At 51.4% G+C, this 14,520-nt stretch overlaps 1 protein-coding gene across 7 annotated transcripts in view; it reads left to right on the top strand.

Moving 5' to 3' along the window:
* The window catches only part of sptan1 (spectrin alpha, non-erythrocytic 1), a 44,765-nt gene that overhangs the window by 16,388 nt on the left and 13,857 nt on the right, over positions 1–14,520 (top strand). For 2 of the 7 annotated variants that reach the window (XM_088940258.1, XM_088940257.1), the window contains exons 16-37: positions 229–433; positions 733–914; positions 998–1,241; positions 1,359–1,481; positions 1,836–2,053; positions 2,841–2,933; positions 3,298–3,432; positions 3,528–3,676; positions 5,750–5,948; positions 6,310–6,417; positions 6,677–6,733; positions 7,819–7,866; positions 8,976–9,067; positions 9,451–9,595; positions 10,322–10,503; positions 10,820–10,919; positions 11,325–11,522; positions 11,928–12,074; positions 12,276–12,379; positions 12,603–12,765; positions 13,451–13,465; positions 14,319–14,450. In XM_088940258.1, the coding sequence (XP_088796384.1) occupies positions 229–433; positions 733–914; positions 998–1,241; positions 1,359–1,481; positions 1,836–2,053; positions 2,841–2,933; positions 3,298–3,432; positions 3,528–3,676; positions 5,750–5,948; positions 6,310–6,417; positions 6,677–6,733; positions 7,819–7,866; positions 8,976–9,067; positions 9,451–9,595; positions 10,322–10,503; positions 10,820–10,919; positions 11,325–11,522; positions 11,928–12,074; positions 12,276–12,379; positions 12,603–12,765; positions 13,451–13,465; positions 14,319–14,450 (3,039 nt within the window). Of the gene's footprint in view, positions 1–228; positions 434–732; positions 915–997; positions 1,242–1,358; positions 1,482–1,835; positions 2,054–2,840; positions 2,934–3,297; positions 3,433–3,527; positions 3,677–4,189; positions 4,250–5,749; positions 5,949–6,309; positions 6,418–6,676; positions 6,734–7,818; positions 7,867–8,975; positions 9,068–9,450; positions 9,596–10,321; positions 10,504–10,819; positions 10,920–11,324; positions 11,523–11,927; positions 12,075–12,275; positions 12,380–12,602; positions 12,766–13,450; positions 13,466–14,318; positions 14,451–14,520 lie in introns of all 7 variants that reach the window. The other 5 variants (XM_088940256.1, XM_088940255.1, XM_088940253.1 and 2 more) reach the window with 4 other exon arrangements.

The raw sequence follows: 14,520 nt of genomic DNA, 5'->3' as shown, positions 1-14,520 counted from the left end.
TGACCACATGCACTTCAACCCTCGAAACCAGAAAGGGGTATTATTAAACTGGGGGGCCCGTTTGCACAGCACTTTTGCAGAGTTCAAGAAAGCAATGCTGCACAAATGCACGCCATTTATGGTGTCAGAACTAGAAGGTATTGGGGGAATTCCGTAACCCTGCCGGAAACACTTTGTTGTAATTAATGGCTTCGTGCCTCTCTCTGTCGTGCTGTCTGCTGCTTTCAGGACCCCTCCAACCTCCAGGGCAAAGTGCAGAAGCACCAGGCCTTTGAAGCTGAGCTCTCGGCCAATCAGAGCCGCGTCGACGCCCTGCAGAAAGCGGGACAGGAGCTGATCAACGCCGATCACTACGCCTCCGGCGAGGTGTCGGGGCGCATGGAGGAGGTCAGCGCTCTCTGGAAGAAGCTCCTGGAGGCCACGGAGCTCAAAGGTGAGCCGTCCCGCGGTCTGTTGACCGGAAGAGATGTGGAGTCTTTCTGAATAAAAATGTGCTGCTTTCTGGAAGGCCTCATGGGCTGTACCCCACGGCCGGTGTCAGGCCTTTGTACAAACATTTGTAATTTTGGGGGGGGTTGGCACATTGTAGTTTAATCCAGTTGCCTGTAGTTTTCTTTTTGTTTAAAGTACAGAACGAATTTGAATTCCGTCAGCGTCTTGCAATTTGGGTTCTGTTGTCTATAATCGTAAATAAAGCGACGTTTAAGAACCGGCCCTTCACTCCCCCGCCAGGAATCAAGCTGCGCGAAGCCAACCAGCAGCAGCAGTTCAACCGCAACGTGGAGGACATCGAGCTGTGGCTGTACGAGGTGGAGGGTCACCTGTCCTCCGACGACTACGGCAAAGATCTGACCAGCGTGCAGAACCTGCAGAAGAAACACGCTCTGCTGGAGGCCGACGTCACAGCTCACCAGGTGCCTCCTCTTCCTGTTCTTGTTTTTTCCTGGGATTTCAGCGTCGGGCTGCAGCATCTAACACGTAGCCCTTCTCTTAACAGGACCGTATCGACGGCATCACCATCCAGGCACGCCAGTTCCAGGAGGCGGGTCATTTTGATGCCGATAACATTCGGAAGAAGCAGGAGGCCCTCGTTTCCCGCTACGCGGCCCTGAAGGACCCCATGGTGGCCCGCAAGCAGAAGCTCTCGGACTCCCTGCGCCTGCAGCAGCTTTTCCGCGACATCGAGGATGAGGAGACTTGGATCCGTGAAAAAGAGCCCATTGCATCGTCCACCAACAGGGGTCAGTAGTGAGCACTGGGCCTGGGGTTCACTCGTTCTGGCTGCAGCTTCTCCAGGGCCTCACTCCTAAACCCTCAAAATTTCATAAAAACTTTTCCTCCCGCCCCGCCCCCCCCAGGCAAAGATCTCATCGGTGTCCAGAACCTGCTCAAGAAGCACCAGGCTCTGCAGGCCGAGATCGCTGGACACGAGCCCCGGATCAAAGCCGTCACGCAGAAGGGGCAGACCATGGTGGAGGAGGGTAAGAGCCGCAGAGCCGCAGAGCCGCTGCACTGTGGTCGCTCGCTTGGACTTGAATTCACGAATTCACATGCAGAAATCGGTCCCGTGTAGCCAACTGTTTTCTGTGTCCCAGACCACAGCTGGGAAAAACACCTGATCCGTTGTAGAATTATGCAAATAGTACCGGAAACGTTTTTTATTTCCATCTCTTAACAATGTCAGGCTCTACATTGAGGACCCTCGGGTGATTTTGAATCCCTGTCATTCCCTGTATGAAGTGTGTAGTTCTTCTTGCACGTGCGATGCTTTAGGGTTAAAAAAAAAAACCCCACTCGAACCCTTGCGCCTGACGGCGTTTCGTCCGCTTTCCCAGGCCACTTCGCTGGGGACGAGGTGAAGGCGAAGCTGGACGAGCTGAACGGCCGCTGGGAGGCGCTCAAGGGGAAGGCGTCCCAGCGCAGGCAGGACCTGGAGGACTCCCTGCAGGCCCAGCAGTACTTCGCCGACGCCAACGAGGCCGAGTCCTGGATGAGGGAGAAGGAGCCCATCGTGGGCAGCACCGACTACGGCAAGGACGAGGACTCGGCCGAGGTGAGCCGTGCGGGGGGGGGAGAGAGCGGCTGCTGGCCAGTCCGGGGTCTCGTGGGTGAGCGAGAAGGGAGCCGAGGGACAGCGGTTCTTAGCAGGGCTGAAGAGGAACAGCCCAGCACTCGCCATTTTAGTCGAGGGAGTCTGATGAGTTCAAATACATTAGAGTGGTAACAAATACAATTCACAGCAAAGTGTTAAAATTAAGGTATTTTAATGTGAGATGAATCTGCCTCGCTTCACGTCTTCAAAGGCTAACTCCAAAGTGCAGGAGCGTCTTGCAGGTGGCAGGAATGATCCAGAGAGCTAGACACCTCAGTCTCCATTTACCAAACCTCATCTGCCAAACGTAGGAAAGAGAAGGAGTGAGGACAAGGTTGCAGCTTGTATCCTGCAGTGTGTGTCTGGTACTTCATGCCAGAATAACGAATAGACGTCAGTTTCAGACTTGTCTCGTGGAGCTGTGAGAGCAGTCGAGGGTCAGCTCGTTGTGTTGTTGGCAGCTGCTAAAACACCCATAGTGTTACTGAAAATGATGGAAAAAGTAAGGAGTGCTGCTCATTGGCTTGGCTGAGGAGGGAAGGCTGTAGAAGTGATCTGGAGGTTATCTGTCTTGGAGTGGATTAAAGGAAGTAAACTCTAGGAAAGGTCAGCTTGATGGGGGTTTGAGGAGGGGTCAGGAGGGAGTGGAGGTGAGGGGGGGGGTAGTTCATGCAGAGCGGTTGGGTCAGCTGTGGGCGACCACATCGGCCGCCGAAAACCCAGCTCACATTCGCTCCTTGCCCTGCAGGCCCTCCTCAAGAAGCACGAGGCACTGACGTCGGACCTGAGCGCCTACGGGAGCAGCATTCAGGCCCTGAAGGAGCAGGCGCAGTCCTGCAGGGTAAGACCAGAATTGTTCTCCTTTTCTTGGGCTCTAGAAAGGCAGAGGAAGTGGGGAAATGGCCAGTCGTGGGCATTAATTAAAGATAACATTTGTTAAAAGTATTAGAAGGTAATGTGTCACACCCATGTCGTGTTTTAAACAAATGCAATGAGATCGTGCGCAGACCTTTTCTTTATAATGTTGGCATCGCTGCCATGCTTGGTTTTGAATGTGGGGGTCCAGGCTGAATGGTCCGAACCTTACTGGAGTTTAAGGCGCGATAGGTGCGGGCAGAGACCCTCTCAGGGTCATTACCATAGAGGCATTGCTCTGTGGCTCCGCTCCTTGCCTTGAGCACCCTGTCCGTTCCCATCCGAAACAGCAACAAGTGGCGCCCACCGACGACGAGACGGGGAAGGAGCTGGTGCTGGCGCTGTACGACTACCAGGAGAAGAGCCCCCGCGAGGTCACCATGAAGAAGGGGGACATCCTCACTCTGCTCAACAGCACCAACAAGGTACCGCGGCCACCCCCCCCCCCCCCTCCTCCCAGCTGCGTGCCCCCGAGACCCCCCAGGCTGGGAGGCTGATGATCTGCCTGTCCCCCCCGCAGGACTGGTGGAAGGTGGAGGTGAACGACCGCCAGGGCTTCGTTCCTGCCGCCTACGTGAAGAAGCTGGATCCCACCCAGTCCACCTCGCGGGAGAACCTGCTGGAGGAGCAGGGCAGCATCTCGCTGCGCCAGGAGCAGATCGAGAGCCAGTAAGGGAGACCCGACGCTTTCCCGGGGGCGCCAGCGTCCGAGAGCTTTCCGAGTTCTTCCTGCGCGGTCTTGCCACATTCCCGGCGCTCGCCGTTCCAATTCTGCGCGGTTTTGCAAGAGTCGAGGGAGTCCGATGAGTTCAGATACATTTAGTGTAGTAACGAATAGACCTCAAAGCGTGTTAAAATTAAGGTATTTTAATGTAAGATGGATTTATTAATCTCGCTTCACATCTAACTCCGAAGTGCGGTGGTGTCTCGCAGCTGCCCGCGCAGAGAGGCGCGGTCCCTCTCTGTGTGCTTGGGAAGTGGCGTTTGCTTTCACAGCAGGCAGGTGTGGTATGCCTAACTCCCTAACCCTCTCCGGCTGCTCCCGTTTCTCCTGTCTAGCTCCGCTCCACCCCGCGAGACCCTGCTCTCTGGGTCCTTGCTTCTGCTCTCTCTGGTGCTTGGCTCTTCTCTGAACCACTAATGCCCGCATGCCTCTGCTGTGCTTTCCCTCTGTCTGTGCAGGACTCTCGTTACTAAGGAGGCCGGCAGCGTTTCTCTCCGCATGAAACAGGTGGAGGAACTGTGAGTAGGACCTGTCTGCCGCCCCATGCGGTCTCGATCAGCCCAGCTCATTCACTTTTTCCCCTCAGCTGCCTGTGCTTCCTCTGCATAGCGCTTCTATCATCACCTGAATAGAAGGCGTCTGATCTCTGTCTCGGTGTCTGTTGCGTTGGGTTTTTTGTTCATGTGAGTTTGGAATAGGATTGATGTGCATTTTATTTTATTTCTGTGTGTAGACCCCCTCTCTCGGGCCACTGGGGGACGTGTTCAGTAGTTTATTAAACCGTCACTGGTTGGTTCTTGTGTGTAATTAAGCCACTGGGTGTTAAAAATTCTGAGCTTTGGGAAAAAAACTGGAAATATAGGAATTGATTTCTTTGCTTCCTTATTTCAAGTCGTTGTGGTGGTATTTCTGTGCTTACGTGCAGTACTTCCTTCTCAGTGAACCACCTCCAGTCTAAGTGAATGGTCTCCAGCCCTCGTCCTGGAGAACGCCAGTCCAGCAGTTTTAATAGATCCATGTTTTCTGAAAATTTTGAACAGTTTCACGGATCATTTAAGCAGGAGGTTTGCTAAATTAAGAGTTTGTCCTATACGCTCTCTGAATTTCTTATTTGCTAAGGACGTCTATGACCTGTGAGAACTTAATCTAAACAGATTACCTGATTTAATCAATCAGTGTCCTGATTAAACAAGTGTCCTCAGGTTTTAGACACAGGTGACCTATAAAACTAACTGGGCTGGGTTTCTCTGTGACCAGGACTGGAGAACTGATTTAAACAAATGGCCTCGTTTTCTGAAGCCTTTGGAAGAGTTCACTGCAGCGTCCTTTACTGTTGAGGAAGAGGGCTCTGTTGTTAATAGCTGTTGGAACAACCATGCAAGCCTGGAAAACACAAAGCAGGTTCTCGCAACCCCTGTGCAGGAACCAACAGCTACACGCTTCATCACTCATTCATTGCCATTTTTTTTAGTTGTTAATTTGCAAAATTTTCCGTTGCTAGATTTTTTTTCAGTGTGTTTTGTGGGTGACTTTCTTACGGTGGTGTTCTGAAGCTGTTTTAATCCGAACGCAGCCCTGCGTGTTCATGAATAGGCTAGGTAGGATCAGACCTTTTAGCCATGTGCAAAATATTGTAAACATCCTCTTGAAATGAAGCGTTGGCTTGATTGATCTTTATAGATATTGAAAATGCAAATATCTGAGCATCAGAAGGTGTGTGATGCGTTAACGTGTTCAGTAACCCCCCACACACCCAAGCTTGAGAGGTGAAACAAAGCAGTTCAAAGCAGTTTCTATAACTGCTTCACTGCTCATTAATAGACAATGACTGCTTTACATTTAGCCTGACCACCACAGGTCAGAAATAGGAAGCAACCGGCTGTTGTCCAAGGTGGCTTGAGCAAAACGAGCACCTCCTTGGCGTACCGATCCTGCCGAGCCCCTGCATGACGAGAGCGCGGTGCCGCTGGCCTGCCGGCGTGCCAGCCTGCTGAGCCGGCCTTCCCCCGCCCCTGCAGGTACGGCGCTCTGCTGGAGCTGGGCGAGAAGCGCAAGGACATGCTGGAGAAGAGCTGCAAGAAGTTCATGCTGTTCCGCGAGGCCAACGAGCTGCAGCAGTGGATCCACGAGAAGGAGGGCGCGCTCCACACCGAGGAGGTGGGCTCGGACCTGGAGCAGGTGGAGGTCCTGCAGAAGAAGTTCGATGACTTCCAGAAGGTAGACACATCTCTTTCCACTGGGGGGGAATCGAACGTCACCCGGTTCTTTTTCTGTTCACACCTGGGGCCCCACCTCTCCGTGACGGACCGGTTCTCATGTGGCTTTTAACGTTCGTTCATCGACTCTGCCTGGTGATTTGTAACGGAGGATCCCAGACTTCTTAAATGTGAATTTCCTGCTGTCTCCCCATCGTTCCCAGTGTCTAAACTGGGATTCGCGTTGTTATGCTTGTGCCGTGAGTAAGTGGTCTTCGTGCTCTTGTCTCGGTACTGCCGTGGTATGGCGGGGATGCGTGCTGTGCACAGGGGTGGCTTTGCAGTGTGCGTATAGGAGCCTGACGGCATGGTTTGTTCTGCAGGACCTGAAAGCCAACGAGTCCCGCCTGCGGGACATCAACAAGGTGGCGACGGAGCTGGAGTCCGAGGGGCTGATGGCGGACGACGGGGCGGTTGTGGCTCAGACGCAGGTGAGCTCAGGCTGCGCAGGGAGGCAGTGAACCCTCGGACGGAGATTTTTCTCCCTCCCTGAACAGGCTGTAGTGGCACCGGTGTGTGAGGCCAGCTGTAGCTTGCAGTATCACTCCCTGGCGCGTTTTGATCTGGATCTGTTTTAGCACGTCTTTATCGTTTTATAGTTTTGCTTCATGTTTCGGGAGGAAGGAAGCTTTGGGAGGAAGTAATTACCCGTTTAGGCTCTAAAGCTCCTTCAAATCCCTTTCCTGACAGGAGGCTTTGGGATCGGCAAGGGATGAAGCCGACTCGAAAACCACCTCACCTTGGAAGGTAAGACGCGCTTGTCTCCTGCTCTCCATTCAAGGTCTGAGTTGGCTAAGCAGGCCTGGTCATCTTTTAACATTTTGAACCATTCTTTCACCATCAACTTGCATATTCTCCCGTTTCAAGACCATTGCATGAACTCTCATCCGACAGCACGGTTTTACAAATGATGATGATGATGTGGGAATCATGCTGGAAAGATTGTAGTCATCAGCCATTTCCACAGTCATACTCTAGTTTTGTGCCACTGAAACCCTAATGATCGTGAGCTGAGCTATGACCTGCATGATCCTAAAGCTGAAGACTTCTATTTAGATAACGCTCCTTTTCCAAACGCAGAACATTAAACAGGTGTAATGTGAAAATGCTTAGGTTTGGGTAGAAGGAAGTGCATTGTGTTTTTAGTGTTTTGATTTGATTTTTGAGTTGCAGTAGCTAGAAGATCTAGAACATTTGATTCTGTGTATTTTGTAATTTTTTTTTAATCAAAGCTTTATTTTGAAATCTGGAAAATTCACCCTTCCGTTGTGTTTTGGAGTTTGCTATAGACTTTGTTCCACAGTGGGTTTTTATCCAAACTGGAAATGTTTCACTTCTTCCTAAAACCCTCTCCCAGTTTCATACATTACTGCCTTTGTTCATTTCCATTTCATCTTTCTCCAGTGGGTAACACTGTTCAGGGCTGGATTTGGGGGTTTGTACTGTTTGATTCAGCAAATATTAAAATGCATCTAATTTGACCATAATCTCCTTGAACAAATTAATTTTGGATATAGTACCAGCTGGGCAAAATCATCTGTAATGAAACGTTATGAATAATTTTGCCAGGATTGATCTCTTAAGTATTTATCAATACGCCACTATAGTCTCTTTTTTTTTTTTTTCCCCAAAGCCTTAATCCTCAGTCCTGCACAGATCTTCATTTATAACATTATTCATTGCATGCTTCTACATATCGGGTGGTGGGATCTTCATCTACACTGATGACAGATGTCTAAACACATCGTGCTCTCAGAGCGCCTGTGGTGAATCTTCTGATTGGTCTGGTTTTTTGTTTCCCCTCTTCTCTGTCTGCTCTTATTTTGATGTAGTCTATACGCTTGACAGTACAAACGGTGACTAGCTTTAATACCATCAAGGTAAGAGTCCCCTGCCCCCTGTCCTGTATCCTCTGTCTGCTCAAGACCCCCTCCCTTCCTCGCCTCTCCTTAACACGCGCTCCGCATGAAGGCGAATGCATCCAGCGCGCGCGCTCTCCACTTCCCATCTTCGCTCGTGTGGTCTTCCATCTCATTCCCGGTGCGCTCCCAGCTTCTGCACCTCCCGCACGGAGATGTGTGCCGGGGGGGCATGGTGCCCGCCTGGCCTGTTCGCTCGTTAGTGGCTGGTAGACCCCATCCAGATGTGTCGTGTCTGGGAGAACGCCAGGGTGGCAGCTGCAGCAGCCAGCTGTGCTCCACAGGGGTTTATTCCCCCGTCCCTGTTGGCCCACTGACCGCCCGCAGGATTGCGGTGACGCGTTAGTGGGACCACAGCGTCTGCAGTGTGATGCACACTTACCTCTGTAGGCATGGACTGCTCTCGCTGTGCCAATCGGACTATTTCCTAAAAAATATTCAGTAGTTAATTAATAATTATGAAATGGATTAATTGAAATTGTTCTGTTTTTTTGTCTAAAGTCGAAGACTGACAACTCGGTTCTAAGGGGGTAAATTACGATACAGGTTCTCATATTGCCACAAAATGTTGTCCATTTGCCTCATTGCATTAACCTGCTGAGACCCATTCCACCTCCTGCACACCTGCGTCATTCTCCTCTGGCAGTCCCAGCTTACTGTCTCGTCTCTTGTGGTGTTGTCGCCCTTCGGTCACCGTCGTTGATTTCCCGCTGAAAAGCTGTACATGTGCTGTTTTGTTTTTGTTTGCAAATGAATAACCCTCATCGGTACAGACGGGTTTGCCTGTGTCACTCCTAGAAATTGGGGTACTACCAGCAATGGTCTCATCCAGAACTAAAGAGTTTATTCAAAGGCTGCAAAGGGGAATTTAAGACGGGCATTTGGTAAAGATTTCTTTTAAAAAATCGCATTTAGTTGTGCAGATTGTCAGCTTCGCTCCGTAACAGCTGCCCGAACCCTAATAGCCGACTGGGTGGATCCCTGGGGCGCTGCAATTGGCTTCAGCGCACCTCGGGGGGCTTGCTGACTGCCTGTAACCCCACCTCGTCTCCTTTTCCCCTCCCTCTCAGGAGCTGAACGAGCGCTGGAGGTCCCTTCAGCAGCTGGCGGAGGAGAGGAGCAACCTGCTGGGCAGTGCCCACGAGGTGCAGCGCTTCCACAGGTGCCACGCGGACACCCCTCCGTTCCTCCTGCAGCCCTCCGCTGCTGCGTCTTTAAACCGACTCGCTCTTCATCGCCTTCATCCTGCTACGTTTTTAATGGAAAAGCTTAAACCCTTATAGGCTTTGTTACCATTTTTAAAATATAAATCTTTTTCTTTCCCCATTTAGTGGCGTAGATGCATTGCTTAGTGGTGATTTCTCTGATGCATCTATTGTTTTAAAGTGTTTCTGCCGGCTAAAAAATGAGCAAGCGCAGTCCTGCTTTAGTTAGTTCCTCTGTTTCCTGCCCTCTTGCAGGGTAAATTTTTCTGCTGCATTTGTTAGTCCGGCCTGGAGTGTCCTGGCTCTTGTCGTGGTCCGCTAATGCGCACTTGCTGTCCAGGGACGCCGACGAGACCAAGGAGTGGATCGAGGAGAAGAACCAGGCGCTGAACACCGACAACTACGGTCACGACCTGGCCAGCGTGCAGGCCCTGCAGCGCAAGCACGAGGGCTTCGAGAGGGACCTGGCCGCGCTCGGAGACAAGGTAACGGCTGGACCGCCGCCGGCGACGGGGTCCCGATGTAGCCCGGCTCTGGGGGCAGGGTCCCTTTTCCTTGTCCGAGGCAGGGACACTCTGGCTCTCATCCCTTACTCCTGCCAAGAGGTAGCTCCAGTCCAGGCTTCCCACGGCAGCAGGAGGGGCTCTGGGTGGGCTGGCTGGACGGTTCCAGCAGTAAACCGTTGGAAAGCTGATGGTTCAGCACTGGGGGCTTCTGTATTTGCCCCCTTGGCTTGATTGGATCCAGTCCTGTTGTACAGTTACTGTGATGGTACTCTCTAGCTTTCAGATCCGTAGCTCCGAGATCCAGCTGTGTGGTAGTTCCATCGTAGCGGACTCTCTTGAGGATCCTTTGATAAAAACCTGGGATCGGTTTCCACATCCCACATACAGAATGATGTGAAATTTTGTTTTTATTTACTAAAATAGAGGAATATTATTCATAATGGAATTGTTATTATCCAGTGCCTGTGTCTGTGTGTGCCCCGGGATGGACTGGTGTCCCACCCAGGGTGTAGCCTGCCTTGGCGCCTGTGGCCTGCTGGGATAGGCTCCAGCTCCTCTGCAGCCCTGAATTGGATAAAGTTGTTAGCAGACGGAGGGATGGACTTCGTTAGGTCCAGGGGCTGAGGATAGCCTGACCTTCCACGGCTCCGTTCTGGGCGAAATGCACACAATTTCAATACCACGCCTTGTGGCGTCGCTGTGCAGGTGAACTCCCTGGGGGAAACGGCCGACCGGCTGATCCAGTCCCACCCCGAGGCCGTCGACGACATCCAGGAGAAGTGCACGGAGCTGAACCAGGCCTGGACCAGCTTGGTGGGCCGAGCGGACCAGCGCAAGGAGAAACTGGGCGATTCCCACGACCTGCAGCGCTTCCTCAGCGACTTCAGGTAACGGGGAGTGACCGGGGCACAGGCCAGCCGGATTAACGCAGTCTCCGTCGCGCAGGAGGAAAAACTAGCCTTGTTCGGGAAGCACAGCACAGCGCAGAGTGCAGAGCCAAGAGTCGAAGCAGGTTCTGAAAGCTTCTGGTGCATGATCATGGTCCACACACACACACACGTAATGCGGTGTATGCTCAACTATTTTGAGCACATGCTCCGTGACCTTACAAAGAATTGTGTTCTTGTGTCTTGTGAAACTGTGCTAATCTGTGCTGGAAGAGCGCAGCGGCTGAGCAGCACTGGTGTGTATCTTCCTCTTCAGGGACCTGATGTCCTGGATCAATGGAATCCGTGGTCTGGTGTCGTCGGAAGAGCTGGCCAAGGACGTGACGGGGGCTGAGGCTCTGCTGGAGAGACACCAGGTACTGCAGACCAGCCCAGCTCTCAGCCTGCGGCCACTGATCGGAGTCGAATACAGGGCAGGCCTGGACGGGGATACGCCCTAAACGGCACACTATAAATGCTTCTGCATTCTGCTGTTTCTTTCATTTCATTCAATGAAAAGTTCTTTTCATTTTTCTAGCCAAGTATTACACAAAACTGTAACTGCCAGCTGTCTTCTGTGATTAAAGAATTTAGGCTCTGAATTAGTCCCGATAAACACACTTCAGCTGTATAATATTATCGATCTGGCTCCCCTTTAGCCTTTCTTCTTCTGTTTTTGCAAATGGAACAAAAGGCTTTTTTCTACGATGTTGAAATTCCTGTCGATGTGGTGGAATTCCTTCGCTGCTGAGGTGCTGCTCTTTGTTCCCGGCTGTGTGCAGGAGCACCGCACCGAAATCGACGCCCGGGTCGGCACCTTCCAGGCCTTCGAGCAGTTCGGGCAGCAGCTGCTGGCCCGCGGGCACTATGCCAGCCCCGAGATCAAGGAGAAGCTGGAGCTCCTGGACCGCGAGCGGGCGGACCTGGAGAAGGCCTGGGTGCAGCGCAGGATGATGCTGGACCAGTGCCTGGAGCTGCAGGTACAGCCTCGTCCTCCCTGCCTCCGGCCCGGCCAGCCCTCTCCTTGCGAGTTTGTGACAACTTTGCGACTTATAGTACTTTCACAAAGTTCCCAATTTTGTGCTCAATTGAAAATGTCTGATTTTTTTTTTAACATCTATAAATTAATATTGTAATAGAGATTTAATAACCAGTCTGAGAAACTGGAATCGCAGTTCCACTTCAATAAATGAACACCTTGAAGAGGATTCACTGTTGGATGAGCACTAGTTTAATGCGTTGTTTTTCAGATCAGCTTGATTCAACAGACGCGATACATTGAGATAGTGAGTCAGACAGGCGTTTAGCTCTCTTGCTGCAGGAGAGGTAGGCAGGGAGACAGTGCGTGGTGACTGGACATGTGGTATTCGTCCCCCCCCCCCTAGCTGTTCAACCGGGACTGCGAGCAGGCGGAGAACTGGATGGCGGCTCGGGAGGCCTTCCTGGCCAGCGATGACAAGGGCGACTCTCTGGACAGCGTGGAAGCCCTCATCAAGAAGCACGAGGACTTTGATAAGGCCATCAATGTGCAGGTCAGTGTGAGGCTGCGTTTTCATCTTGACAAGAAAGGGGAAATGCTGAGGTCACAGCTAGGAGACCTGCGCCAAACTAATTGCTCACGGTCCAGTGGGCTGTAGTATTATTCACGGAAATTAATATCAACCTTCAGTTGCTTTTGGGTTCCTGTACAAGTATGCAGCATCTGAAACTCTCCGTGTCCCTGTCCCCTGCAGGAAGAGAAGATCGCCGCTCTGCAGTCCTTTGCTGATCAGCTGATTGGAGCCGATCACTATGCTAAGCAGGACATCTCCAACAGGCGCAATGAGGTCCTGGACAGGTCAGTGTGGCTGCTGGCCTTACTAAGAGGCTGTCGTCTGCAGGTTTCTGCAAGACAAGATGCCTTCCGTGCAGGTTTATGTAGCCCTTGGAAAAAGAGATTTGTGCTTGTGCTGCAGAGTTTTAGCATGTCCTGGAGTTTATATTGCTCTCGCAGTGCGCACAGGAAACGCCTTGGAGACAATCACTTGCATGTCGGTGCTGAAGCTGTGTGCGGATTGCAGGTGGCGCCGCTTGAAGGCCCAGATGATTGAGAAGAGGTCCAAGCTGGGCGAGTCGCAGACCCTGCAGCAGTTCAGCCGGGATGTGGACGAGATCGAGGCCTGGATCAGCGAGAAGCTCCAGACAGCTACGGACGAGTCCTACAAGGATCCCACCAACATCCAGGTAAGGGGATCGGGGCCAGGAATGTGAAAACGTATGTTTCACCTTAGGACATTATGATTGGCAAACCACCCGAATTACTAAAAATAAACATTTACATCTGGTTTTGCTAAAACGGTTCTAGAATGTGTTTTAACAGGCAGCAGCTGAATACATAGGAGTCATTCTGCAAACTAGGAAATGTCCCACGAGTTTATTGTGGTCTAAGCTCTGTAGAGCACGCTGATTTTCTCTGAGGTTTTCAAGTAAGCCATGTAGAAAAGTGGTTGAGGGCCTCAGTGCGCCTCTCCTAAGACTTGTAGCACATTGAGCCCCGAGGTGCAGATGGCTCAGCTTGTCTTGGGTTGCCGTGTAGCAGTGACTCCTGGAGATGAAGCAGCACCACCTGCCAGCTTGTAGTGATGTCAGGGCCAGCGTCACAGCGTGTCAGAACAACGAGCGCAGGGGTCCTCACGGCCCCCCTGTGCAGTACAGGGGTTATATCAGGAAGTCGATGACCAATTGGCAGTTCTGCACCGAGGAGCTGTAAAATATGAACGTATTTGGCATTTCCAATTTTTCTCACTGCTGATGAGCAGTTTCTATTCCTCATCCTCTCAGTATTTTTACATTGTCCTTTTCTTATGATTTCCTGCATCTCTCCGAATGAAATACTGAATATCTTCTTTCTTTCTATGTCTGTTTTTAGCTGTCCAAACTGCTGGTAAGTGAATAGTGTGTCTGTACTAACTGTAGGATCTCTTGACTGGGTGTCAGTCTCTTCTGATAAGTGTGTAGATACACAGTCGGCTTGGCTGGACCTCCACCCATGTGTCTTCTGTTCATCCGTACTTGGCGTGCTTGCTTTTTTGTGAATAGTGAATAGTTCTGCAGTCCATGACACTAAAGAAGCTGGGTGTGCTTTCATTTTTGTTTTGTCTTAACTCTTGGGGTGTCTATTTTAAAACTCGTTCCACGCTGCAGTATTTAACAATGCTCCTTTAGAAGACTTAAGAACATTTACAAAAACGCTATCCATTGGTGAACGGGAGCACGCGTTTCTCTAAACCACTTCGATCCAGTACCGTTGAGAATGTATTCAAGCACGGGCCACGGACCCATCCTGTTTCCATGGGGGGTATTTGCAAGTCTGGAACGATGTTTAAAACGCTGTTCAGGTGTGGAAAACACTGCTGTGTGTTCAGGACAGTCTCTTCATTTTTTGAATGTCTAGTCAGCTGTGGTGTCTCTAGGAATTGAGAAAACGCTGGCCTCTTATTCTGATGTGCTCACAGTTCATCACTCAAGCCATTGTCAGTTATTGTAAAATTAATACTGAGTGTGTTCTACCATCTGCATTTTTTTTTCAAATTTTGTGTTGTGGTTGATTTGGCTACCAAAGGTAAAATAAATGTTATGGTTTGCAGCATTTATGTTACATTTACCACCCATTTGTATAAGCGCTCAATAATAAGGCTGCAGGTCACGAACTGTAGTTTACTGGCTGGGGGACTTTTCCCCGTCTCCGTTTCCCCTGGCTCTGACCTTGTCCCCCCTCTCCCTTCGGTGGCCCGCAGAGCAAACACCAGAAGCACCAGGCCTTCGAGGCCGAGCTCCACGCCAACGCCGACCGCATCCGCGGCGTCATCGACACGGGGAACTCGCTCATCCAGCGGGGCGCCTGCGCCGGGAGCGAGGACGCTGTCAAGGTGGGTCCTGCGCCTTCGCCGTGCCGCTGGCTCGGAGCAGCGCTGCGGGAGCCGTCCCGATCAGCTCCAC

Source organism: Atractosteus spatula, chromosome 23, assembly GCF_055471065.1.
Source record: "Atractosteus spatula isolate fAtrSpa1 chromosome 23, fAtrSpa1.hap1, whole genome shotgun sequence".
In the NCBI taxonomy this organism is placed as follows: Eukaryota; Metazoa; Chordata; class Actinopteri; order Semionotiformes; family Lepisosteidae; genus Atractosteus; species Atractosteus spatula.
The sequence above is the reverse complement of the archived record's forward strand: the minus strand, read 5'-3'. Positions and strand labels throughout refer to the sequence as shown.